The 26,568-nt window shown below is 37.5% G+C and overlaps 1 protein-coding gene and 1 long non-coding RNA gene across 2 annotated transcripts in view; one reads left to right on the top strand and one right to left on the bottom strand.

Annotated features, from left to right (window-relative positions):
- LOC133071767 (uncharacterized) overlaps positions 1-2,033 on the top strand; it is a 269,861-nt gene extending 267,828 nt beyond the window's left edge. The window contains exon 6 of the long non-coding RNA XR_009696521.1: positions 1,923-2,033. This is a non-coding gene — a long non-coding RNA (uncharacterized LOC133071767). The remainder of the gene's footprint in view (positions 1-1,922) is intronic.
- The window catches only part of DTHD1 (death domain containing 1), a 76,929-nt gene extending 64,196 nt beyond the window's left edge, over positions 1-12,733 (bottom strand). The window contains exons 1-5 of the mRNA XM_061164528.1: positions 12,463-12,733; positions 9,884-10,496; positions 6,086-6,416; positions 1,972-2,151; positions 660-904 (exon numbers count right to left, since the gene is read on the bottom strand). Coding sequence (XP_061020511.1) covers positions 660-904; positions 1,972-2,151; positions 6,086-6,416; positions 9,884-10,496; positions 12,463-12,733 — 1,640 coding nt within the window. The remainder of the gene's footprint in view (positions 1-659; positions 905-1,971; positions 2,152-6,085; positions 6,417-9,883; positions 10,497-12,462) is intronic.
- Between the last annotated feature and the right edge of the window lie 13,835 nt (positions 12,734-26,568).

Genomic DNA, 26,568 nt, shown 5'->3' with positions numbered 1-26,568 from the left:
TCTGTCCATGGGATTTTCCAGGCAAGAATACCAGAGTGGGTTGCCATTTCCTTTCCTTCTCCAGGGGATCTTCCTGACCCAGAGGTCAAACCTGCATCTCCTACATTGGTAGGCATTGGCAGGCAGATTCTTTCACCACTGAGTCACCAAGGAAACCCCTACTATTACTTAGTGTACACTATTTATTGCTAACATTTCATATCTGTCTTATTTCTGGCTGGTAACTCATTATGTATATTAGTCTCATTTGTGGGGAATTTTTTAAATTATAAAAATTAGGACAGAAAGGAAACTGCCTATGTGGCAAATATAGACTCAAATTTATTTTTTAAAAGATCAGGTTATTTTTTTCCTACATTAATGGAACACTTAAACATAGAAATTAAAATCATCATATCACACTTTGTAATTAACCATATCATAAATTTTTTGAAAGAGAGGATTAATTTTGCCTCTTTTGTGTCAATCTTTTCTCATAGCATACTTTTGGACCCATTACAGCTAAAACCATTACCCTTCTAGATCCACAATATTTTATTTCTATATTAAAAATATTTCATCATATTTCAATGCTGATACTTAACTATATCTGATTACACTTTTAATCATGTTTATTTGTTTACCATCAAGTCAACTAGAGATGTTAGGGTCAGACTTACCTGTTGAGGTATAAAGGTATGATTCTGTTTGTTGTAGTACTAGGTGTTCTTTTATGATCTATTTCAGACCCAAGATTTTTTTTGTCAGGGTGGGGAGAACATGGTAGGAATACAGTGACTGGCTTCTGAAAAGGATGTGTTGACGGGTGCTGAATATGAATCATAGGGCTTGTGGATAGTACTGAGTAGGAAGTATCTTGCTGAGTTTTTAAATATGCCACCAGAGATGGGTCAATTGGTTGAACCTAAACAAAGAAAAAAAAGGATATATATTGCTATATCTTAATAGCAGAAGATGTAAGGTATCAGCATATGTCTAAGTCAATTTTCTAAAAATTTACTAGAACATAGTTTTATACATTTTTCTCTGCATTGTTGGCTAGAATCAACACTATCTTATCTTATAAATGATCATAGCAATTGGTCCTCTTTTAACAAAGTCTTTGTAAAATCTAGGTTTCTTGTTCTATGTTATAAATAACTGAGAATCACTCTTAATTGTAGGCAACAAAATGACCCAGAAAACAAAATAGACATTTTACATAATTTCTAATTATAACTATTGTTAGATCAAGTGACCTTCAGAAACTAGACAAACAAGACTACATTTATTTGTTTCCTCTCACATAAGAATGACTAATAAAAATAACTAGCATGATTTCAAAATTTCAGAGTTTATATAAAATATTTACAAATCAATTATTAATAGTATGTTCTCTTCCTGACTTTTCTTCTCTTACCCATTATGGTAACAACTGGGAGAAATTAGGAGAGCATGAGAGAGAGTTAGGCTAGAAGGATAGGAAATATTGAGGAAATATGTCTTCCAAAATGTATACTGATACATAGTTGTACATCTTGTAAATAATGTTTGTATGAATTAAATTCTCATTTCCAAAAGAACTGTTTTATAATTAAATATAACCAAATATTCATAATCATAAATGCTTTAATTGATTAGCTTCTTTTTTAAACATCCTCACAGGTGGAATTCTTGAATTATATGAACGCCCAAAGTCCATCATTAATTCCATCATAAATATTCTACATTTTTTTTGTCAACAAATATCATAAACAACACAACAAAACAACACAAAAATTAGCTAGAAAAGGCTTTAAAATAAGTCAAGGATTTATTTGGGAATGAGATTTAATATGCTCTAAATCATCACTATTTCACTGATGACACCATAAGTTAGGTTATTAAAAGTATGAAAATTCATTTATTGCTATATTAAATATTTGTACCTTCTTCCCTTTTAGGACGAAGTTTGATAACCCACAAAAAGTCTCACCAGTTTTTAGTATTTACCTTTATTTGTACAAGCACTGGTGAGTTGAAAACTCCTGGAGGGTAATTTAAGGATATTCGGGAATCCATGCTTGTCTTATGAGTAAGACCTTTCTTTGTTACTGTAAAGGACTCTTTCTTTAAACAAGACACAACAGAAAAGATCCCCAACTTATAAACTTTCACTTCAGCACAGGTCCCCTGTGTGGATTAAAGGATATTAAGACAATGACATTAAAACACATTAGTAGTGCATTATTCTGGAAGTACATGCTGGACATATTCTACAGCTGTGGGGAAAAAAGAAAAAACAACAGCTATATGCTGTTCCTGTCGTTGAGAATTTCTTCATTAACCCCAAATGAATGGTCCTTTCATGAGATAAATGGATGGGATGGTCCTTTCATGAGATAAACTAGAAGTAGTTACGAGGAGTTTCTCAAATTTGAGCCACACAATAGAAAAAAAGAGAAATAAATATATTTTTAAATTTAAATTATTCCCCTGAAAGGTAAATGGATAATGGGCAACCACATTTAGTGTTTCCACAAGTATTAATCATGTTTGGAATCCAATCCTCTTTTATCAGAATGGACTTTAAGCACTGGCCTCTATCCAGAAAGTTTAACAGTGTTAGAAATTCCGAGGGCTAAAATTTCATCATTTGGGTAGTTTACACAAATCCTACAGCACTTGTACTGTCAGCAGAGTCCTCCCTCTGACAATTCATAACCTCCTGATAAAGTCATTTTCTCTGGTGCTCTCTTCCATGCAGGGGGAGCAGATGATTGCAAAGAGACACACTTGTGTTTCTTTTTTATATAGTGACACTTAAATTCTGAATGCATATATGCAAGGACATTTTCGAGCTTTTTTATCACACAGGAAGGAACTGTGTACATAAATGAAAACATAATTATCTACTCATATAATCACCAAAGCTTAAAACGAAGAGGAGGTCTTAGAAGTAATCTGGTCTATTCAATGCTTCCCCAAACACCAGCAGAGCTCCACCCAGGCATGAGAGGATAATCATCCAGACACACACACAAACATTTCAGGGACAATCACAATGGAAAATAATCTATCATTTGAAAACTGACTAAGGAAGAGGTTTCACAATATCTGCATGAATCTGTTGCTGGGAAAATTCACGGCATGATGAATGTTCTTAATTGGCCAGAGGGAAAATGGTGAGAGGTAAGAAAAAAGGTTTTCTCGGAACTCATGATGGTTGCCATGCAGTTAAAGTATATTTGGCAGACACTGGGGAAACGGAAGGATTTTTAAGCAGGGGAGTGTCATGAGCAGAATTCTGACGAGGGTTTATCTGACTCCAGAATTAGATTTCTCAAATGTCGTATGAACCACATAAAAATTTGGAAGGAATCCAGAGTTTAAATTTTCTTAGGCTAAATATAGGGATGACTACCATTAGAAAACTATTAAAAGAAAAGTATATGCTTTTATTTTTCTCAGTAGAAATGTTCTCTTTTTTCTTTTGCACTATTTATTAACCATCTTCATATCTATTTGGTGAAAAGCGTATGTGCTATGAACAGTATTTGTTATTATTGTGATAGGCACTCAGATAGGTCAATGGTAAAAGGCCACAAGCTACTTACAGATTTCCTAGACTAAATAGAAAATGTCTTAGTTGCATGAATTGGAGTAAATAATTAGAACAAGCACAGCTTTCATATTCAACTGTATAATCTTATTTATAACTCAGAAAAGACCCAAATTGGAAGAGGAAGAGATGAGTCAAGAAGAATTCTTTGTATGTGTGGCATTTTTTTATGTTTATTCCCTACCCCCCTCTACAAATAATGACAACTTATATAAAGCTGAAAAGTAAATAATTTTAATTATTTAAAAATAAGTTCCAGTGGTCCAGAGAAGAACTTCAAATTTTAGTTCCCATCAACTCTATGCTCAGTTTAATAATTGTACATATATTCTTTCTTCAAAACATATGATTTTGTCACCACAGATGGCTTGCAGTTCAGTTCAGTTCAGTTACTCAGTCATGTTGGACCCTTTGTGACCCCATGAGCTGCAGCGTGCCAGGCTTCCTTGTCCATCACCAACCCCCAGAGCTTGCTCAAACTCATATTCATCATGTCGGTAGTACCATCGAATCACCAAGTCCTCTGTCATCCCCTTCTCCTCCTGCCTTTAATCTTGCCCAGTATCAGGGTCTTTTCCAGTGAGTCAGTTCTTCACATCAGGTGGCTAAAGTATTGGAGCTTCATCTTCAGCATCAGTCCTTCCAATGAATATTCAGGACTGATTTCCTTTAGGATTGACTAGATTGGATCTCCTTGCAGTCCAAGAAACTCTCGAGAATCTTTTCCAACACCACAGTTCAAAAGCATCAATTTTTTGGTGCTCAGTTTTCTTTATGGTCCAACTCTCACATCCATATATGACTACTGGAAAAAACTATAACTTTGACTAACTGTCCTTTGTTGGCAAAGTAATGTCTCTGCTTTTTAATATGCTGTCTATGTTGGCCATAGCTTTCCTTCCAAGGAGCAAATGTCTTTTAGTTTGATAGCTACAGTGATTTTGGAGCCCAAGAAAACAAAGTCTCTCACTGTTTCTCTTGTTTCCCCATATATATGCCATGAAATGATGGGACTGGATGCCATGATCCTAGTTTTTTGAAAGTTGAGTTTTAAGCCAGCTTTTTTGCTCTCCTCTTTCACTTTCATCAAGAGGCCATTGAGTTCCTTTTTGCTTTCTACCCTAAGGGTGGAGTCATCTGTATATCTGAGGTTATTGATATTTCTCCCGTCAATCTTGATTCAAGCTTGTGCTTCATCCAGCCTGGCATTTTGCATGATGTACTTTGCATATAAGTTAAATAAGCAGGGTGACAATATATAGCCTTGAGGTACTCTTTCCCAGTTTGGAACCAGTCCGTTGTTCCATGTGCAGTTCTAACTGTTGCTTCCTGACCTGCATACAGATTTCTCAGAAGGCATGGAAGGTGATCTGGTATTCCTATCACCTTCAGAATTTTCCCCAGTTTGTTGTGATCCACACAGTCAAAGGTTTTAGTGTAGTCAATGAAGCAGAACTAGATGTTTTTCTGGAATTCTCTTGCTTTTTTGATGATCCAGTGGATAATGGCAATTTGATCTCTGGTTCCTCTGCCTTATCTAAATCCAGCTTGAACATCTGGAAGTTCTCGGTTCACGTACTGTTGAAGCCTGGCTTGGAGAATTTTGAGCATTACTTTGCTAGCATGTGAGATGAGTGCAGTTGTGCAGTAGTTTGAACATTCTTCGGCATTGTCTTTCTTTGTGATTGGAATGGAATAGATGGCTTTAGAGTTATTATAATGAAGTCTACCATAAAAGTGATAGTTTATTAACTACTATCATGTGTTTATGGGCTTCCTTCTGTCATCTTGAGTGTGTTTTCTCATTTAATCCTTATTACCCTACCAGGTAGACACTATTATTGTATTCACTTTTTAGATGAAAAAACTGAGTCATAGCAGGTTACATAATTTACTCAAGTTGACATTGCAAGCAACCAAAGTTTGATGTAGGAACTAAACTTCAAACCCAGCCAATCTTCCTCCACAATCCATATCCTAACTACCACGTATATTGTTTTCCATATATATACTAAACTTGATTTATATTAAACATGATTTTTCTCAGTGCATACACACACACAAGCACACACAGACATGCAAATTGTTTTAGTTTTTACATATTTTCTCCACCCATGAATGATAAAAGATAAAGCTACTGTCATCTAGAGATTCTAAACAGAAGCTCATCCCATTAGAAATGTTAGTCTAAACTAGTCTAAGATATGAAGCTAATTAAACAATGATGTTGGTTTTGCTTTCCAGGCAAAAATATAACACTTGATGCTTCCTAGACTCAAGTTTTTCACTCCCAAATTTGACCAACAAGCTCTGCTGTTTGATCTTTATGTATAGAAAAAGGAAACAAACAAAAATAACACATGAATTCACCAGCATAAATCTTTTATCAATCCTTCTATTTTTACCAATGAAGCAATTGTATCTATACAATGATCTGGTAGTCTGAGTAATTAGTGAGAAGAAGAGTCAAAGAGCAAATATAGGTGTAATCAAGGGCTGACCAACCTTGTAACTTCCTGTCTTTCCTTCCAGTGAATTTGGCGTTAGATAACTTGATTGAAGGTTTATGTCAGACACTTTCACCATGATATCTCTGTAGTTTCCCCTGTAACGTGCAGTAAATGGAATCGCAATGCATATTGGAAATGGAATTCTCTTTTCCATATCTGAGCACTCCACAGTGATGACATTGCTGACCAACTCTTCATTCTCACTCACTGTTAAAGAGCTCATGCTATTAATTATCCTGCATTGTAAATGTTGTAGAACATAGGCTGGTGCTGTAATATAACAAGACACTTGGGGGACAGTATCATCACTCAGCACATCAAGATACCTGCAGGGGGAAAGGGGACATCATTCTTTTTCAATTATTTGATTTATGGACTATATAGTGAAATGCCTAAGAGTACCAGTTCTAGAGCCACACTGTTGTGGTGTGAATCCAGCTGTCCCATTTCTGACACTGTGACCTTGGGCAAGATATACAACTTCTCTGTGCCTCAACTTCCTCAACTGTAAAATAGTGAAAAGTAACACCAGTCTCATATGAAGGCTGTGAGAACTGAATGAACAATTATACAGTAAAGTCATTTAGAAGCTGTGCCTGGCACATAGTAAGTACCATGTCAGTTATCCTTTGTTATTGTTGTTATCACAGTTATTATTTAGGTGCTCGATTCATCTCTCAGTTTTGCTCACTTCAAATATAAATCTGAAGATTGCTGAAGCTTCTTGATAAATCAAAAATTAATACCTGGATAGTTTTCTAAATTTTGAGGAAAGGAAATATATATATATATATATACATATATATATACATATATATATACATATATATATATATATATGGTACTGGAATTGTTTAAATGCCATAAATCAAGTGATCATGCTTATTACATTTTTAAGAAAAATTGAGAAAGTATAGAAGTACTGTGAATGTACACTTAATCAAGGTGAATAGAAACAGAATATTCACAGTCCTCGAAGAATCAATCCAAAAGCTTATTTTTACATTTGGTTTTACTCTTGCTTTCTGTACCATCAGCTTTGCCAAGCATTTTAGAATCTTATAGATTTGAATTCAAATTTGATATTAGTTACTTACTGTTTGATCTTTAACATCAATAATTATTATTAAAATAGCTATTAATAATATTTTAGCTCTTTCTATGATCAGGTTTTGTGCTATGCATTATTTCATTTAAATTCCCGTGCGATGGGGTCAGACATATCCTACTGTCATTATCATTTTATAGATAAAGAAACTGAGGTTTCGAAATTTTAATTTTCTGAAAATTACACAGATAGTAAGTTGTAGAGTCAATAAATGAATTCATCTATCTTTAACACAAAAGCTCAAGCTTTCTGTTATATCAGACTTCCTCAAATCATTCTAAAACAATGGTTTCATTATCCATTATAAACTGAAACAAATATCTAATCCACAATAGTGTGAAGATTGAATGATATAAAATGTTTCAACTTTTTATAATAATGAATTAACATAAAATGAGTTTTCAATAAATATTAAATCTCTACATTATAGCTACCAGCTTGTACTTCTCTTCTCGCTATTTCTCATTTCCTACCAGTGACATGGCTGAAACATAAACAGTGTCAAAGAGAAATAAGAGAGTCTTTAAAAAAGATTTTTTTTAAAAAAGAAGAGGATCTTTATAAAATACAGCATAAATACCCAGTTCTAAAATAATCAGGTTTTAACTATTTTCAATTAATAAATTTAACTTTAAAGTGCCCTGTAACACAGAAATCTAAACAAATATGTTGAAATAGAAGAGGTTATTTATTTATATTTACAATTCTGAACCCATGCAGTTAGAAGGAATAGAAAATTATTCAAGTCATCAGTCTGTTTGAGTATCTCCGATCATGATGACAATGGTACTTCAGAAAATTAGATACGTTGTTTAATGGAAGGTGCAATAATCCTGCCTTGTATCACTTCAAAAATGACTCTCTTCTGAGCCCTAGAAGCCCAACTCAATACACTCTACTTCCAAAAGCCTGACAGACAAAGGAGAGCGAGGAGACCTGTTAATGCTTCCATTTCCACAGATCTAATCAAACAGATCTAGTCCAGCAACTAAAAATAATCATATTGGTTTATTCTAGTGTTGTTTCCCTTTGAGTCTGCATACACTAGGACAACTACCTGAAAGAGATAGACTTTTAAAAAAATGTTCTCCAGGGAGGAATCACAGCAGATTCCGAACTAGGTTTTGTTTATGACACTCATCTTTCTTGGGGCACCATGGCATCCTAGCCTGAGGAGCTGCAATGAGTAGTCATCTTGTGAAACATGCAAGCCAAGCAAAATTGGTTACATTGCCACAAAGAGGAAACCACTAACCAGGAACACCTAAGGAGGTGTGAGAGGGAGTGTTTCAGCAGTGACTCATTAGCTGATGCATTGAGTCATTTCTGAATGTGAGGATACAAAGTGTTAATGTTTTTCTCAAGTGAAATGGGAACCACATAATGACTGCTTTTAACAGTTGTTTTTCAGAAGCATAAGTCTTTCATACCTGGGGGGTTTTTCATGCATTGAATGTGCTCCTGTGACATCTATGAAATTGACTGGACTTTCAAACATGCAGGGAACCTCAGAGCTCAACCCTTTCCTTTTCTAGATAAGATAACTAAGTCAAAGTGAGCAAAATGACTTGCCTGAGACCATAGACTCATTTGTGGTGTTGTCCTGGAAATGGTATTGTGTGTCTGAAACAGCACAGATGTGATGTGATGTTTGATGGTGTGTGTGTGGTTGAGAAAGTGAGGGTTGGTGGTGGTGAAATAAATCAACGTAGAGATGTTTAGCTGAGAGTGAAGGTCGGCCAAGCAACAAGGTACTAGGCCCTTTAGATGATTTTCTCCTTTGATCTTATCAAATAATCCCAGGAAGTATATATAATTTCTACAAATAAGAAAATGGGTCTAAGAAATAAAACAAGTTGGTCAGGGTCACAGAACTAGTATGTAATAAAATGGGAGATAAATTTATGTCTATCTATCTTCCAAATCGATGATATTTTTATTCCACATTGTCTTCTAAGAGTCTTATTTTTACTGGGAAAATATAACTTGTGAATATTTTATTTTATTTAGAGAAATATGGATTATTATTACCTTGTATAGGGGCAATGATTCATAAAATAGACCAGTTAATTTCAACATATTTTTTTGAAGTCATGGGCTCTTTGAGAATCTGGTGAGAGCTCTAGACCATCTCCAAGAATATAAAGTAGTTGTGAAAATATATATTCAGTTTTAAGAATCTCCCAAAGCTTATGCATGAGCCCTCCCAGAGTTCTACAGACACAGGTTACAGATACATGATATTTATATTAATACATAAAATAAATGTGAGAATTTGAAAATATACATAAAATAAATCAGAGGCTAGGAAATTCTCTTCTAATATTTGAACTCTGCAATCTCCTAGGTTTTTGTTTTTTTTTTCTCATGATAATCTAATGTTATCTCATGATAAGCTTGTGTTCAGGACAATTGTTCAGTTTAACCACTTTCTTATACAGTCAAGTCCTTCTTCCATTAAAGAAGCATTTTTTTTTTTTCTGGAAGCTGTAAGAAACTAACAATACTAGTAATAGCAGCCTTATAAATTTTTATGGGAGTAATTTAAACAGTTATTGATTTCTAATATCTTTTGGAGATATGAAATATAGATATAAAATTTTACTCGTGTAAATTGTTTTATATACAAGTAGAAACACATATAAGTAGGCATACACAAGCACTGCTTACATTGTATTTACTTACTCCTTTTCCATTATGTTATTCTTTTGCTTTAGACTCTCTGAGTCACTGGGAAGACTATTCACACATTTATTGGAGCTATCACATGTTATTGAGGATGTGGTAATCTCTTCTCTTTGGCTTTCTGAGATCTCCTGAATTTCTCTTTCTGTTGTCTGGATTATGTCATGCAACTCTTCCCTGTTGCCATTTATGCTCTCAATAGTCATGTGTTCTATTTGTTTATCATCTTTATTTTCTGCATTATCTGGGAACATTTTGTTCTGTGACTCTTCTTGCTCTGTTACATCTCCATTCAATGATGTATTGTTTTCTTTTTCCACTAATTCTGAACTCCTATGTATTTTATTTTTTTTCAACTGGACCTGGTTTGTGTAATGACTTTCCTCTCCATTTGTGGGAGAAACAGTAGCTGTTTCTATGACATTTTGTTCCTCTCTTGCAGCAATGTCTGTTGCTTTGATATCTTGAATGGTGGACTTTGTCTGCAGTGGAGTACATTCATCATGCATGCCGCATAAATTACACATCTCCTTTTCTTCTTTCTTTAGAAGTGTAGCAGTGCTCCCCAAATATTCATTTATTTTCATGAGGCACTCTATGAACGTAATGGTTTCTACACACACAATACACACAGAGACACATAAAAAGAATAAATACAAAACTAAACCACATTATGTTTCTCCACTGACATGTAATAAAGTATGGAGAAATTATCCTAGAAATCTGTAAAGACCCTTGTGGGCTTTAAAGCCTGTAACCCTCTTGAAGGAGAAATCATTTGTACAACTGTAATTTTTTTAACACATCTAGATATTGGGGACAAATTGCTTTTTAACATAATAGCAAAGAGTAAATCCAATTCCTCTTGCTTGTGAAAATTCTTTGAATATTTGAAGGTATCAAGACCCCCACTCCCCGCCCTCCCCACCCCATAACATGCTGTCCTATTGAAGTCAACATCTCCCTCCATTCATTCATTCCTCATTTGGTATGATTTGGGGAAAATTATTTTTCTTCTTTGAATGTACTATATACTTTATCAATGATCCATCTATAATGATTTGCCTGAAGTTTAGTGGAACACTTCAAATGAGACTTGGGTAGCAGGCATGCCATATCTACATTATTTCTGCTGATGCAGATGCTATATTTTGTTGAGTACTTTGTTTGGTATTATGATTTAATTAGGTTCACACTATTCGTCCTGCTGGGCTTGTGATCACTGACAATTTTCAAATAAGCCTTTCAAAGAATAGCTCTAATGACACCAATTCTCTGGTTGGAACCTGGCTACTCAAAAACTAATAAACCAAGTCAAACTTCTTTGCTCTGGTGTAAACCCTCACTGTGAACTGATCTAACATGGTCTCTCACTCCATCCCTATTTCTTATTATTTTTCTATTCATTCATTCCTCCTCTCCTCACAGCTGGGGTCACCTGATAGCTTCTTATAGGCTTAGCAACTCTCCAATCTTTAGAATTCAACTCTGAACTCAGGAATATATAATTTAAAGTGCCATATAGCTCAGTGTTGTCAAAGTCATCACTAAATCATCTTTAACTAGTCTAGCCTTATCGCGGGGCTGTAGTTCTGACTTTTTTTTTTTTTTTTCTTTTTGTCTTGTATCTGAGAACCAGTCTTTATTTTGAACTCCTCTTCTAGGAACTGACCTTATCATTTTCCATGAATAATCATGTCATCATATGTTGCTTAGAATCACATTCAGTTCTCTCTAGAGATTTGATTCCTAGCTCTGAGTTCCAGCTGAGGGTCTCTGGGTCACACTGCCTTTGGACAGATTTCCCTCAATGTCCACAATCTGCTCTCTAGACTGAATTTTTAACATTATCTGCCCTGGATTCCCAATTGATGAGACCTTCCCACTTGCCTTGACACTGTGTTATTTGGAGTTGGATTTTAGGATGCCCATCTTCTTATCTAGAGTAACTGTTGTCTGAGATAATAGGCGTTGGATACCATGTTCTTTCTGCCATGCTGTACTTAGCATCCATAACTGGGCTTATTCCCAAGAAACTGCACCCCTCTTTATGTGTGTCTTGGGGGTATAATTTCATATTCCATCCCACCCTGGACTTCCCAATATTTTTGCGATTAGCAAGTCCAAGTTCAAATAAGTCTAAAAATAGAATATCATATTTCAATATGGAAAAGCTGATCAACCTGCCTCAAACTAAGCCTATGTTTTCCTGCGTCTAAGTGTTGGATCCTGCTGATAACACCTCTGCCTGGAATGCTCTTTCAAGGTGCCCAAGTTCTGGCTGCGTAAATCCAATCCATTCCTTCACCCTCAGGTGAGATGCTGCATTTGTCTTAGCAAAATTCTCCACCTGAAAAAACGTAATCTCACCTGTTTCTGAAGACCTAAGGCACTTCATTTGTAGGGCTGTAATGGGACTGTCCTCACCGTCCTTTGTGTTACTGTGCAGTTGTGTTACTTCCCACATCAAACCGTTCATCCCTTATGGACCGAGACCTTAACCTAGCCTCTATGTGCTCATCAGCCCTCTCAGGGTGGCTAATAAATATTTTTTAGAGAAAGGATAAATAAATACTTGCCTTGTCTCCAGGTACAGTGATTCTCTTTGTCAAGCAGCGCATACAGCTGCTGGCAAGCGGAGCGCAGAGTCCCTGCAGTGTGCTCCAAGAGTTGGTGAAGGGCCCCGCTGAGCTCCTGACCCAGAAAGACCACTGTGGTCATCCAAGTGGCCCCACCAGCCCCTTCACTGTGGTCTTCACTCAGAAGCACCTGCGTCAGCATCAGGTTTTGTCTCCAAATCTGCCTCAATATATGGCCTAGTTTACCTGAGCCCATGTCTTCCGTATCCATCCTACACTCCAAGAGTGGAATGTTTCCTGACAGCAAAGCCTAAAGGTTTAGCAAATTTAATCTTGGCTATGGATTCTTTTTTTTTCTCTGCTAAAATCTAGGAGATGATCCAAGTCAGCTCGCCAAGCACTTTTCCTGCAACATAATAGTTTATTCAGCTTCTGTTGACCAGTGAAAAGTTACTAGGTGACCAAAGGAGGGGCATTCCAACACCCTGGATGCCTTTGTGTACAGAATGGTAAGCCACGGGGACAGAGTTAGCTCACACAATCCCACTCGCCATGTAAGTTTTACAGGTTTGATATATCGTGGAAGCCGCATGTATTTTTCAAGTTTTAAGGCAACAAAATATAGATTCAGTGGTAAGATGAGAAGTATATTAATCAAAGGTAACTAAGTTAATAACCTTGCTAATAATTCTATGTGATGCTGTAAAATACTTATGCATGAGCTAATATGTTGTCTAAATTGCTTCAAAATAATCTGAGATCGTGGCAGTGGTGTATAGATGAAATAAAATTGGCTATAGGTTAATAATTGTGGAAACTGGATATAGTTCCATGTGGGAGTCCTTATGATTATCTCTAGTTAGCATATATTTATAATATTTTTATAATAAAGAATTAAAAAAAAATTCCTCTGCTGGAGCAGAGTCTATTACCACTGGGTAGGAGATTAGTTTAATTAGTGCCTTCTTCTATGGCACGTCTGCAGTGAGATCAAGATAGGTACTTGGCCTCTTTCCTCTCTGATAATTTCTCTCTAATTGGATAAAATGCTCCCTCTCTAAAAGAAAGCAAACCTGAAGAGTGGCTTTCTCTAACTAGTGAGAAGTCTTCACCGTGTGTAATTAGGATTCATTCACAGCAAGTTCCCACTGCTGCCTGCCCCTCCACTGGCGCATCGTACATGAGGCCAGGGCATTACAGGACTGGATGCTGGAGAGCCCAGGGCGTGAGGAGAAACCCACAGCAGCCTGCCTCCTCCTCTCCGAGCCCCTCCTTTCATCAGGGAGCGCACAGCACCAGGGGCAGAAGGCAGTACATTCCAGAGAGGCTCCTGTTCTCTGGGAGACTGAAACGAAACAAAAACTTCCAAAGCACAGCCTGAATCCCGCCCTCCCTCCCGTGGGCATTGCCTTGTCTCATCTGAAGCACCAGAGTTCTTAGAGCAACACTCAGGACACCTAGAAGACGAGATGGGAAAATACAGCCCAGTGAATAGAGAATAGAGAGAGAATGCCACCACAGGCCTAAATACTGCCCAAGAAGTCTTGTGGGCTGAAGAGGCTGAGGAAAAGGAAAGGAGTGAAATGGGAAGGGGTTGGTGAGGGTTGGGGTAAGGGTGTGGGTTTATTCTCCAGTGGAAATCTTATTTTTTAGGGACTTCTGTTCCTTTAGCTCCTGAAATATGTATGTAATTTGCATAATGTTGTGTATATGGCTTTAATTTGATCCCAATTCTGAGAACTTTCTGTAGCATTTACTGTGGCCCAGATACTATCTACATGATGGGAACTTCAGAGAAAGGCAGAAGGATGATTGAAATCAGCTTAGACTGTGTTGAGAATTAGAGCAGAACTGTGAATTCAGAGTATCCCCAAAGCTTTGAGGGGTAAAAATTTCACTCGGATTAGAGGCCTGAAAAGTGAAAGTGAAGTCACTCAGTCATGTCTGACTCTTTGCTACCCCATGGGCTGTATCCTACCAGGACCCTCTGTCCATGGGATTTTCCAGGCAAGAGTACTGGAGTGGGTTGCCGTTTCCTTCTCCAGATTAGAGGCCTGGGAGATGTTTAATTAGGAGCTAATGGATGAGCAGGATTTGCGCAGCCTTGACGACAGAGGGAAGGGATGTTCCAGCATAGGAAATAATATGATCAGAGGCACGGAAGCAAGACATGACATGGTAAGATCAAAAAGAGGAAAGGATGGCTTTTGAAGAGGGTTTGTGTCCTGGAAAGTGGTAAGAGAAATAATTATGGAGAGTGGTGAAGTTGGAATTGTGTTTTTGCAGACAAAAGAGAGACATTGAATATTTTTGAACCAAGTAAATCTATCGTAAAATCTGTGCTTTAGGGAGTTAGATGGTTTAGGTGGGAGACACACAAGAATTAAGTGACTTGAGAGTCCATGTTAGAGCAGCGACCATGCAGGCAGAGGAAGGTGATGTTTTGAGAGGAGATTTGAAGTAAAGTAACTAGAACTAGAACAGTGGAAACAGTGACAGACTTTATTTTTGGGGGGCTTCAAAGACACTGCAGATGGTGACTGCAGCCATGAAATTAAAAGATGCTTGCTCCCTGGAAGAAAAGCTATGACCAACCTAGACAGCATATTAAAAAGCAGAGACATTACTTTGCCAACAAAGGTCTGTCTAGTCAAAGCTGTGGTTTTTCCAGTAGTCATGTGATGGATGTGAGAGTTGGACCGTAAAGAAAGCTGAGCACTGAAGAACTGATTCTTTTGAACTTTGGTGTTGGAGAAGACCCTTGAGAGTCCCTTGGACTGCAAAGAGATCAAAACAATCAATCATAAAGGATATCAGTCCTGACTATTCATTGGATGGACTGATGCTGAAGCTGAAACTCCAATACTCTGGCCACCTGATGCAAAGAACTGACTCATTGGAAAAGACCCTGATTTGGGGAAAGATTGAAGGGGGACGACAGAAGATGAGGTGATTGGATAGCATCACCGGCTCGATGGGCATGAATCTGAACAAACTCCAGGAGCTGGTGATGAACAGGGAAGCCTAGCGTGCTACAGTCCATGGGATTGCAAAGAGTCAGACACAACTGAGCAACTAAACCTGACTTGAATTATAACTTCTAAATCATCAGTTAGAAAAAGAGGAACAGAAAGTACTGAAAATCCAGTCATCTATTTACTTGAGAAATATTTCTTGGCCACTAGTATAAAACTGTGCTTGGTAATAGAGTATCATTGAAATTTTCAGTTTAGGTGACTGAACAGATGGTAAACTAAATGAATCAAGGAATTTGGAGAAAAAAATTCAACTTAATAGGTAGGAAATTTGATTAATTTTGGATTTATTGTCTTTGAGATAGCATGGGACAATTCTTTGAAATATCTAATAAATTTAGGAGAGGTCAGAATAATGTTGGCATGTTTGAACAGGTAGTGAATGAATCCCTGAAAGTAGAAGACTTATAGGGGAATTTACACCATGTACATTTTAAGTATTGAATAAAACTGATAATGAAATGCTGAATCAACTGAACCAATATACATTTATTTCCTTCTAGATATGCAGGAAAATACATTCTCAGGTCAGGAGGAAAAAAGCCCAAACATTTCGCCTTAGCCTCATTGACATTTGCTGTCCTCAAGTCTAAACTTGTTCTCTGTCTGGCTTCCCCAAAATATGTAATATTGCAAGGTGAGACCTACCACAGGCCACGCTCACTGTGTTTACTCATTAAAACAAGCATCTGCATGTCCCTGCATTTTGTTTTCAATTAATTGATGTCACTAACCATGGAAAGAACTGACATTTGCAATCAAGATTTGTGACACCCACAGAAGTTAACTGCAAAAAATTCACCTTGATGGGCTTTACAATGGATTAGCATCTTCCTTGTGGTTACTCATTATTATGACTACTCTACTTTCCCTGCTGAGAATTCTGTGCTTCCACTGACATTAAAGGAATTAGTATGCAGTCTTGAATTCATACAAAACATTATGTGGTTGAAAAGACTGCAGTTCTTCATACAAAAGTATCAAAGTGAGTACAGAGGAAATTCCAGTAAGTAGAACAGTCACTCATTGAACAACTGAAGAAATATAACTGCAATAGACTGGACAGCCTACTGATGCTAGGCAGAAGAGAAGGACAGTAAAGTTTTGAAGTATAGGGAACTTGGCTACTTTCCATGGAGTTTATGGTGGGGAGCTGTGGATACATCAGATGTTAGCAACATTATTAGTTCTGCTATCTGATTTTGTTATTTTCTTTGAGTTTCTATGTAGTTACCAACCCCAAACTTTGGTGCAGTCAGCCCACATTAATTTTTCCCCACTTGAAAACTCTTATTGAATATCTTTTATCTGTTTAGAGCAAGTTCTCACAACTGGATGATGAGTGGAAAGAGAAGGCAAAAATGATTTTTGTTTTTATTTTCCCCAATAACTTATTGCACTGGGGAAATGCAATTAAATATCAGAATTATCAATGCATATCAATTTTAAAATGGTTTCGTAAAATCAAAGCTAAGACTTTTTGGTTAAATAATGTAGATTTAATACATATCCTATCTCTGCTTCCTCCTAAAATGCCACTGAAGAAGATAAAACAACAGGTAAACTACAAAGGACAAAGAAAATGGTGATAATATGACAGAGAAAATATGTCAACAAACTTTTGGAAGATCAGAAGCAGATGGACAAGTTGTAAATAACCTAATCAAGCGAAGAACGTCCCTTTATGGTGGAAAATAGACTGGTTCTTGCCGTAGAAGCTCAGGAGAGCCCAGGAATCAGAGGGAGCGAAATAGCTCTGAAACTGAGTGAAGTTGGAGATGTAAACAAGTTTTGTTCAAATTCAGTTTTGGGAGCCATTAGATACCAAGATCCCTCCTCTCTGCCCCAAAGAGCCAGGCAATAGTCTCTCTTCCACCCATTGGAAGCTAGAGATGTTCTCTATGAAAAAATTGCCACAGAGGCAGGAGGCTGAGCAGAAAACTGGAAGGGAGTGCCACTCTGACAAGAAGGATTAAGGGAAATTCTACAGTTTTAGAAAGTGAAGTCCCACTCTATTCTGCTCAGGTCCAAGAATAGGGCCAGCAAGTTTAATCTCTCAGGCAGAAGATTAGAAATTTGTTCTCTATTGTGACTGAATACCCCAAGAAAAAGGCCAATTTGTAGGAAATGTTCAGTGCTCCTCCTGCTTCTCCTCACCCTCCATAGATTGCCCTGCTCCTGTTATATCATCCATGATGCAGTACCCAGTCAGAAGCCCTATCTAAGTATGTAAATCCTTCCAAACAATGATTCTAATGCTTCACTTTTGAGTATGGAGTATCACTCAAGGGGGTGAGGCATTTGAAACAAGCCTCCTACATACTGCTGAAGACCAAAGCAAACACAAGGAACTGGAAATAATAGAGCCAGTATAGGAAAGAGAAGAAAATATCGAATATAATTATAATTAACACTCAGCATCTAGGATGTGAGAAGATAATGCACCCACACAATAAGAAAAGATTTTCTTAAAAAAAGAGAGGCATTCAGATAATGAGACAGACCTCATAGGAGTTAAAATACAACAGGAAGTTTTTAAGCTGGAATATGGGTAAACATATCCCAGAGGTCAAGCAAAAGACAAAGAGACAATAGAAAAAAGAAAAGGAAGTTAAGAAAATTAATCATTCAATTGAAGTGGTTCAATTAATATAAGTCCTAGAAAAGGGAAATAAAAGAAAGAAATTATCAAAGAATTGGAAATTTCCCATATGAAGTGTCTGATATTCCAGACTGGAGGAACTATAGAATCAAAAGTATAGATTGAAAAGAGAAGAAAAAATCGTAATTAGTCATATTATTATGACTATTCATATTATGTTAAATATCATGAATATTCAAAGCATCAAGGACAAAGATACTAATAGCCTCCAAAGAGGCAAGAAAGGTCACATTTAAATGAGAAGGCATTGGAGTTTTCAAAAGCAGCACTCAATTGTGACTTCGATATTCTGAGATTTCCCTCTTTCTAATTCAGAATTCTGTTTTCCTCAAGACATCATTTGAGCCAGGGACAGAAAAAAGAAATGGTAATTATATGATGTGATGGAGTTACTAGCTAAGGCTGTAGCGTTAATCATATCACAGTAAAAAGTACATCAAATCAACATATTGTACACCTTAAACTTACACAATGTTATATGTCAATTATATTTCAATAAAGCTGAGAGAAAAGATATTTTTTTAAAGTGTACAAGTGGGGGGAAAGGGCATATTTCAGGTATGCAAATATAAAAAAATTTGCCTCCTCACGACCCAGATAATCACGATGGTGTGATCACTCACCTAGAGCCAGACATCCTGGAATCTGAAGTCAAGTGGACCTTAGGAAGTATCACTACGAACAAAGCTAGTAGAGGTGATGGAATTCCAGTTGAGCTATTTCAAATTCTGAAAGATGATGCTGTGAAAGTGCTGCACTCAATATGCCAGCAAATTTGGAAAACTCAGCAGTGGCCACAGGACTGGAAAAGGTCAGTTTTCATTCCAATCCCAAAGAAAGGCAATGCCAAAGAATGCTCAAACTACTGCACAATAGCATGCATCTCACACGCTAGTAAAGTAATGCTCAAAATTCTCCAAGCCAGGCTTCAGCAATATGTGAACCGTGAACTTCCAGATGTTCAAGCTGGATTTAGAAAAGGCAGAAGAACCAGAGATCAAAGTGCCAACATCTGATGGATCATCAAAAAAGCAAGAGAGTTCCAGAAAAACATCTGTTTCTGCTTTATTGACTATGCCAAAGCCTTCGACTGTGTGGATCACAGTAAACTGTGGAAAATTCTGAAAGAGATGGGAATATCAGACTACCTGACCCACCTCTTGAGAAACCTATATGCAGGTCAGGAAGCAACAGTTAGAACTGGACATGGAACAACAGACTGGTTCCATATAGGAAAAGGAGTATGTCAAGGCTGTATATTGTCACCCTGCTAATTTAACTTATATGCAGAGTACATCATGAGAAATGCTGAGCTGGAAGAAGCACAAGCTGGAATCAAGATTGCCGGGAGAAATATGAATAACCTCAGAGATGCAGATGATACCACCCTTATGGCAGAAATTGAAGAGGAACTAAAGAGCCTCTTGATGAAAGTGAAAAAGGAGAGTGACAAAGTTGGCTTAAAGCTCAACATTGAGAAAACTAAGATCATGGCATCTGGTCCCATCACTTCATGGCAAATAGATGGGGAAACAGTGGAAACAGTGTCAGACTTTATTTTGGGGGGCTCCAAAATCACTGCAGATGGTGATTGCAGCCATGAAATTAAAAGACGCTTGGAAGACTCCTTGGAAGGAAAGTGATGACCAACCTAGATAGCATATTAAAAAGCAGACACATTACTTTGCCAACAAAGGTCCATGTAGTCAAGGCTATGGTTTTTCCAGTGGTCATATATGGATGTGAGAGTTGGACTGTGAAGAAAGCTGAGCACCAAAAAATTGATGGTTTTGAACTGTGGTGTTGGAGAAGACTCTTGAGAGTCCCTTGGACTGCAAGGAGATCCAAGCAGTCTATCCTAAAGGAGATCAGTCCTGGATGTTCATTGGAAGGACTGAAGCTGAAACTCCAATACTTTGGCCACCTCATGCAAAGAGTTGGCTCATTGGAAAAGACCCTAATGCTGGGAGGGACTGGGGGCAGGAGGAGAAGGGGATGACAGAGGATGAGATGGCTGGATGGCATCACCGACTCTATGGACATGAGTTTGAGTAAACTCTGGGAGTTGATGACGGACAGGGAGGCCTGGCGTGCTGCAGTTCATGGGGTCGCCAAGAGTTGGACACGACTGAGCAACTGAGCTGAACTGATACCATTTCTTGGGAAACTACTAAGGGGTGTAGCTTTTCCAAAAGCAATAGAGTTTTCACCAGTTATTGAAGAGACTAGCTTTTCTCCATTATTTATTCTTGCTTCCTTTGTCAAGATAAGGTGCCAACAGATGCATGGGTTCATCTATGGGCTTTCTATCTTGTTCCATTGGTCTTTGTCTCTGTCTTTGTGCCAGTACCGTACAGCCTTGATGACTGCAGCATTGAAGGGTCATCTAAGTCAGGAAGGTTGACTCCTCCAGCTTCATCCTTTTTTCTCACGATTGCTTTGGCTATATGGGGTCTTTTGTGTTTCCATATGAATTGTGAAAATTTTTGTTCTAGTTCTGTGAAAAATGTCGTTGGTAATTTGATAGGGATTGCATTGAATCTGTAGATTCCTTTTGGTAGTAGAGTAATTTTCACAATACAGATTCTTCAAGTCCAGGAACATGGAATATCTCTCCATCTGTTTATATCACCTTTGATTTCTTTCATCAGTTTCTTATAGTTTTCTGTATACAGCTCTTTTGTCTCCTTAGGTGTTTTTACTCCTAGGTATATTGTTCCTTTTGTTGCAGTGGTAAGTAGGATTGATTCCCTAATTTCTCTTTCTGTGGTTCTGGAAAAACTGAACTATTAAATTAGAACACTTCCTAACATCATACACAAAGATAAATTCAAAACAGATTAAAGACCTAAATGTAAGACAAGAAACTATAAAACTCTTACAGGAAAACATAGACAGAAAATTCTATGACATAAATCACAGCAAGATTCTTCATGACCCACCTCCTAGAGTAATGGAAATAAAAACAAAATAAACAAATGGGACCTAATTAAACTTAAAAACTTTCACACAGCAAAGGAAGCTACAAACAAGGTGAAAAGACAATCCTCAGAATGGGAGGGAATAATAGCAAATGAAACAATTAACAAAGGATTAGCCTCCAAAATATACAAGCAGCTCACACAACTCAATACCAGAAAAGTGAAAGTGAAAGTGAAGTCGCTCAGTCGTGTCCGACTCTTTGCGATCCCATGGACTGTAGCCTACCAGGCTCCTACCTCCATGGGCAAACAAACTACCAAACAAGAAAGTGGGCAGAAGGCCTAAACAGACATTTCTCCAAAAAAGACATACAGATGGTTAGTAAACACATGAGAAAAGACTCAACATCACTCATTAGTAGGGAAATGCAAATAAAAACTACAATGAGATATCACCTCACAGCAGTCAGAATGGCCATCATCAAAAAAATTTACAAACAGTAAATGCTGGAGAGGGTGTGGAGAAGAGGGAATCTTCTTGCACTGTTGGTGGGAATGTAAATTGATACAGCCATGATGGAAGACAATGTGGAGATTCCTTAAAAAACTAGTAATAAAACTACCATATGATCCAACAATCCCACTACTGGGCATATACCCTGAGAAAACCATAATTGAAAAAGACACATGTACCCCAATGTTCATTGCAGCACTATTTACAGTAGCTAGGACATGTAAGCAACCTAGATGTCCTAGATGAATGGAGCAGTGGTACATATGTACGATGGAATATTTCTCAGCCATAAAAATCAATGCATTTGAGTCAGTTCTCACGAGGTGAATGAATCTAGAGCCTATTATACACAGTGAAATAAGTCAGAAAGAGAATGCATATCTAGAAAGATTGTACTGATAAACTTCTGCGCAGGGCAGCAATGGAGATGCAGGCATAGAGAACAGACTTATGGACAGAGACAGGGAAGGAGAGGATGTGATGAATGGAGAGAGTAGCGTGGAAACATACACACTATTGTATGTAAAATAGATAGTTCAGTCAGTCAGTCAAGTCTGACTCTGACCCCGTGGGCCATAGCCCACCAGGCTCCCCTGTCCTTGGAATTCTCTAGGCAAGAATACTGGAATGGGTAGCCATTCCCTTCTCCAGAGGATCTTCCCAACAAAGGCCCCGATCTTATAATAAATCCCTTTTAATACCCTTTAACTGAGATACACCATGGCGCCTCATGGTGTGAGCTCCCCCTCACTGAAATGGGTAATAAGCCCTGTCTGTTCAATTAGAGGTCTGTTCCTGGTGGCCTTTGGCTGGGAGGGCATTGACAGACCCTTGAATATGTGGGTTGGAAAGAGGGTAAGGGGCAAGCATATGTCACTTGTCCTCTAGAGTGTTGTCATACTATTTTGTTTAACAGATAGATAGATATACACACATGCACATTGAGATAAACCAAATTCACATATTTAAAAAGAACTGAGGCCAAATGTTACACTAACTATAGGTCCTTTGGCAACGATATTAAGGCTGACATAACATATTCATATCAAATGGGTTACTTCATAACAGCTAACACATATTTTATTGACTTTATAATGAGTAATTTATCATTGACAATGTCTGGAATTCAGTGGCAAGTGTTCAAGAATGAACTTAAGTTAGAAGCAGTCATATGGGCAAGGCATAATCTTCAAACAGAGGTGGAATAACTACCACCTGGTTCTGCCCAATATCAAATACTTCATCTGGGACACAGTGCCTCTGATACAGCAGAAGGTCAACATATGTTTGATGACTAAGATTATGATGAAATGTAGTAAACAATATATAAGTTAGTTAAAAATCATCATAATATTCTTCTAAAAATGTAATAAAATATTTCTTACTATTATCAAATACTTGATCTGGATTCAAATTTCCAGTTATCTCATAAAAGTTGCAAATGCTTTATTTTTTTACACAAGTTCTAACAATTGGGCTCCACTAAAGGCCCTCATTGGCAACTAACTCCTTGTTAATAATTTTCATACAAATTAAAACAACTGAAAAACTCATTCAAAAGTTATGCCAACACAAATATAGAAATATAGATCAATGGAACAAAATAGAAAGCCCAGAGATAAATCTATGCACCTGTAGACACCTTATCTTTGACAAAGGAGGCAAGAATATACAATAGAAGAAAGACAATCTCTTTAACAAGTGGTGCTGGGAAAACTGGTCAACCACCTGCAAAAGAATGAAACTAGAACACTTTCTAACACCATACACAAAAATAAACTCAAAATGGATTAAAGATCTAAATGTAAGACCAGAAACTATAAAACTCCTAGAGGCAAACATAGGTAAAACATCTCTGACATAAATCACAGCAGGATCCTCTATGACTCACCTCCCAGAGTAATGGAAATAAAAGCTAAAATAAACAAATGGGACCTAATTAAACCTAAAAGCTTTTGCACAATGAAGGAAACTATAAGCAAGGTGAAAAGACAGCCTTCAGAATGGGAGAAAATAATAGGAAATGAAGCAACTGACAAAGAATTAATCTCAAAAATATGCAAGCAACTCCTGCAGCTCAATTCCAGAAAAATAAACGACCCAATAAAAAAATGGGCCAAAGAACTAAATAGACGGTTCTTCAAAGAAGACATACAGATGGCTAACAAACACATGAAAAGATGCTCAACATCCCTTATCATCAGAGAAATGCAAATCAAAACCACAGTGAGGTACCATCTCATGCCAGTCAGAATGGCTATCAAAAAATCTACAAACAACAAATGCTGGAGAGGGTGCGGAGAAAAGGGAACCCTCTTACACTGTTGGTGGGAATGCAAACTAGTACAGCCACTATGGAGAATAGTGTGGAGATTCCTTTAAAAACTGGAAATAGAACTGCCATATGACCCAGAAATCCCACTTCTGGGCATACACACCAAGGAAACCAGAATTGAAAGAGACATGTGCACCCCAATGTTCATCGCAGCACTGTTTACAATAGCCAGGACATGGAAGTAACCTAGATGTCCATCAGTCAACGAATGGATAAGAAAGCTGTGGTATGTGTACACAATGGAATATTACTCAGCTATTTAAAAGAACACATTTGAATAAGTTCTAATGAGGTGGATGAAACTGGAGCCTATTATACAGAGTGAGTAAGTCAGAAAGTAAAACACCAATACATTAATGCATATATATGGAATTTAGAAAGATGGTAACAATGACCCTATATGCAAGACAGCAAAAGAGACACAGATATAAAGAACAGACTTTTGGACTCTTTGGGAGAAGGCGAGGGTGGGATGATTTGAGAGAATAGGATTGAAATGTGTATATTATCATGTATGAAATAGATCACCAGTCCAAGTTCAATGCATGAAACAGGACACTCCAAGCTGGTGGATTGAGACAACCCTGAGGGATGGGTGGGGAGGAAGGTGGGAGGGGGTTTCAGGATGGGGGACACATGTACACCCATGGCTGATTCATGTCAGTGTATGGCCAAAACCACTACAATATTGTGAAGTAATTAGCCTCCAATTAAAATAAATAAATTATTTTTTTAATTATGCCAACAAAAATGGTGATAGAACAGTTTCCTCATAAATTTGAAGCTTACCTTTCATTTTTGTTATTTTTATGTGTTAATGAGAAGTAGCAGCAAAGGAGTTAGTTCAAACTAAGTCACCAGATTTGAAAACTATAGCCATCATATTTGCAGAGATCATTTCATTCTTTTGTGTTTAAGTAAATTCCTGATCTTTACCAACTGATTGCAGTAACTATTGATTTTAATATGTTTTTTCATACCTGAAGGTTTAGTGTTGAAAGTTCTTATTGGTGACTTCTACAGTCACTATATAGCAAAAATGGTTTGTTCCGGGTGTCAGGAGCTGTGTTATTCAATTTTTTTGGTTAGTAAAACCTCTCCTTTTAGTGGCCTCTGAAATTACTGTCAGTGTTTGGATTATAGCTTACAGCCTTTTTCTGTTGAGTCATTGTTGTGTTTATGAAAACTATGACTCTTTATATAGTCATGGGCCTATGACATGAAACCAATGAAGTAGACTTTCATGTGAAATGAAAACTAGACAGCCTTCTTCTCTGCCAAAATTTTCAGAGACAGATTTTCAAACGGGGGTGAGCCAGGTGCATTGCTACTGTGGAGTGTGTGGTATCCCAGTTTAGAATGTGTTTCTATACCTTCCTCAAGGCTTGATTTCTACCAGGGTATAATTAGAAATTGGAGATATAGTTCTGGTAAAGAGAAACAAGAAGTAACTGAAAGAAGAAAAGTAATATTTTTAAAAGAAGAAAGAAAAAACTGGAGGGCCTGATACATGTTGACACTACATATACCCTTTAAGTTCACCTCGGGTTTCCCTCCTGTCCTCTGGACAGTCACAAGGAGATCCACCAGAGGAACAGATCTGTGGGATTCTAGACATCACCTCCGCAGAATGCCCTTCTACGCACACTCTGGTGTCTCTTACAGACCTTATTCCTAGACTTATCACTCCAGAACTCATCTCTTTGAAAGTAGAATTATCATCAGAAGTCTTATTCCTCACACTGCAAAAATAAATTTACAAGAAACTAATTCTTCAGGATGAACTGCACCCTCAGCATCGTGGGCACTTCTATAAAGTGGGGAAAGGATACTAAGAGGCTCCAATTTGCTGCTCTTCAGAAGTAACTGAACTCTTTGAACTAAATGTGCCTGAGCTGAGACTGCCTGAGGATCCTCCCCAGCCAGTGTCCATCACTTACAGTTGCATGTTGAATCCTTGTAGGTCTTTGTTGCTCAGAAGTAAATTTTATTATAAATGGAAAATATCGAGTTCCTTAGAACCATGACTTTCCACTTAGACTATTGCTATCTTGACATATTTGATCTTATGCAATCAACTGCTGTGTTAAATTATTTGTATCCCCTACAGGTGTTAACCAGGTTCAACAGCAGAACAGTGTTACCAACTTTTCTATTTCGCTTCACTTCCCCTCCTCGTTGCTCTCATCAGTAGGTTCAAGGTACCCTAGGATCTCGGTGAATGGCAGTGGGTGGGAGGAACAGCCATAGCTGGCTCTAGGCAAGCATTTTCATTATGAAATAATCACTGGCAACTTCTTTTTGGCCCTGCTTCCCACTCACCTCTTCCTTTCAGCATATCTTCCATGTTGTTCTTTTTCTTTTGCTGCCTTGAATCATCTGCCAAAAATCACTTGGATAAACCCATTTGCACTCGAGTCTTGGCAGGTCTGTGAGTTTCCTCACCAGCATTACTTGAATTTTTTAAGACTGAATCTGTGGCGATAAAATTGAAGCTTCTATGGAGTGCCTTTCCGGGTACCTCTCAGCCTAAGTGTTGGGTCTGCGCAGTGAAAGGCAGTCCTTGGGAATAGTTCTTTCTGTTTTTCTGAGCACTGTCAAAAATGCATCATTTTTTAAACAATTTTCATTTCTTAATG

This window comes from Dama dama, chromosome 17, assembly GCF_033118175.1.
Source record: "Dama dama isolate Ldn47 chromosome 17, ASM3311817v1, whole genome shotgun sequence".
Lineage (NCBI taxonomy): Eukaryota > Metazoa > Chordata > Mammalia > Artiodactyla > Cervidae > Dama > Dama dama.
Note: the sequence above shows the minus strand (reverse complement) of the source record. Positions and strands in the feature narration are given on the sequence as shown.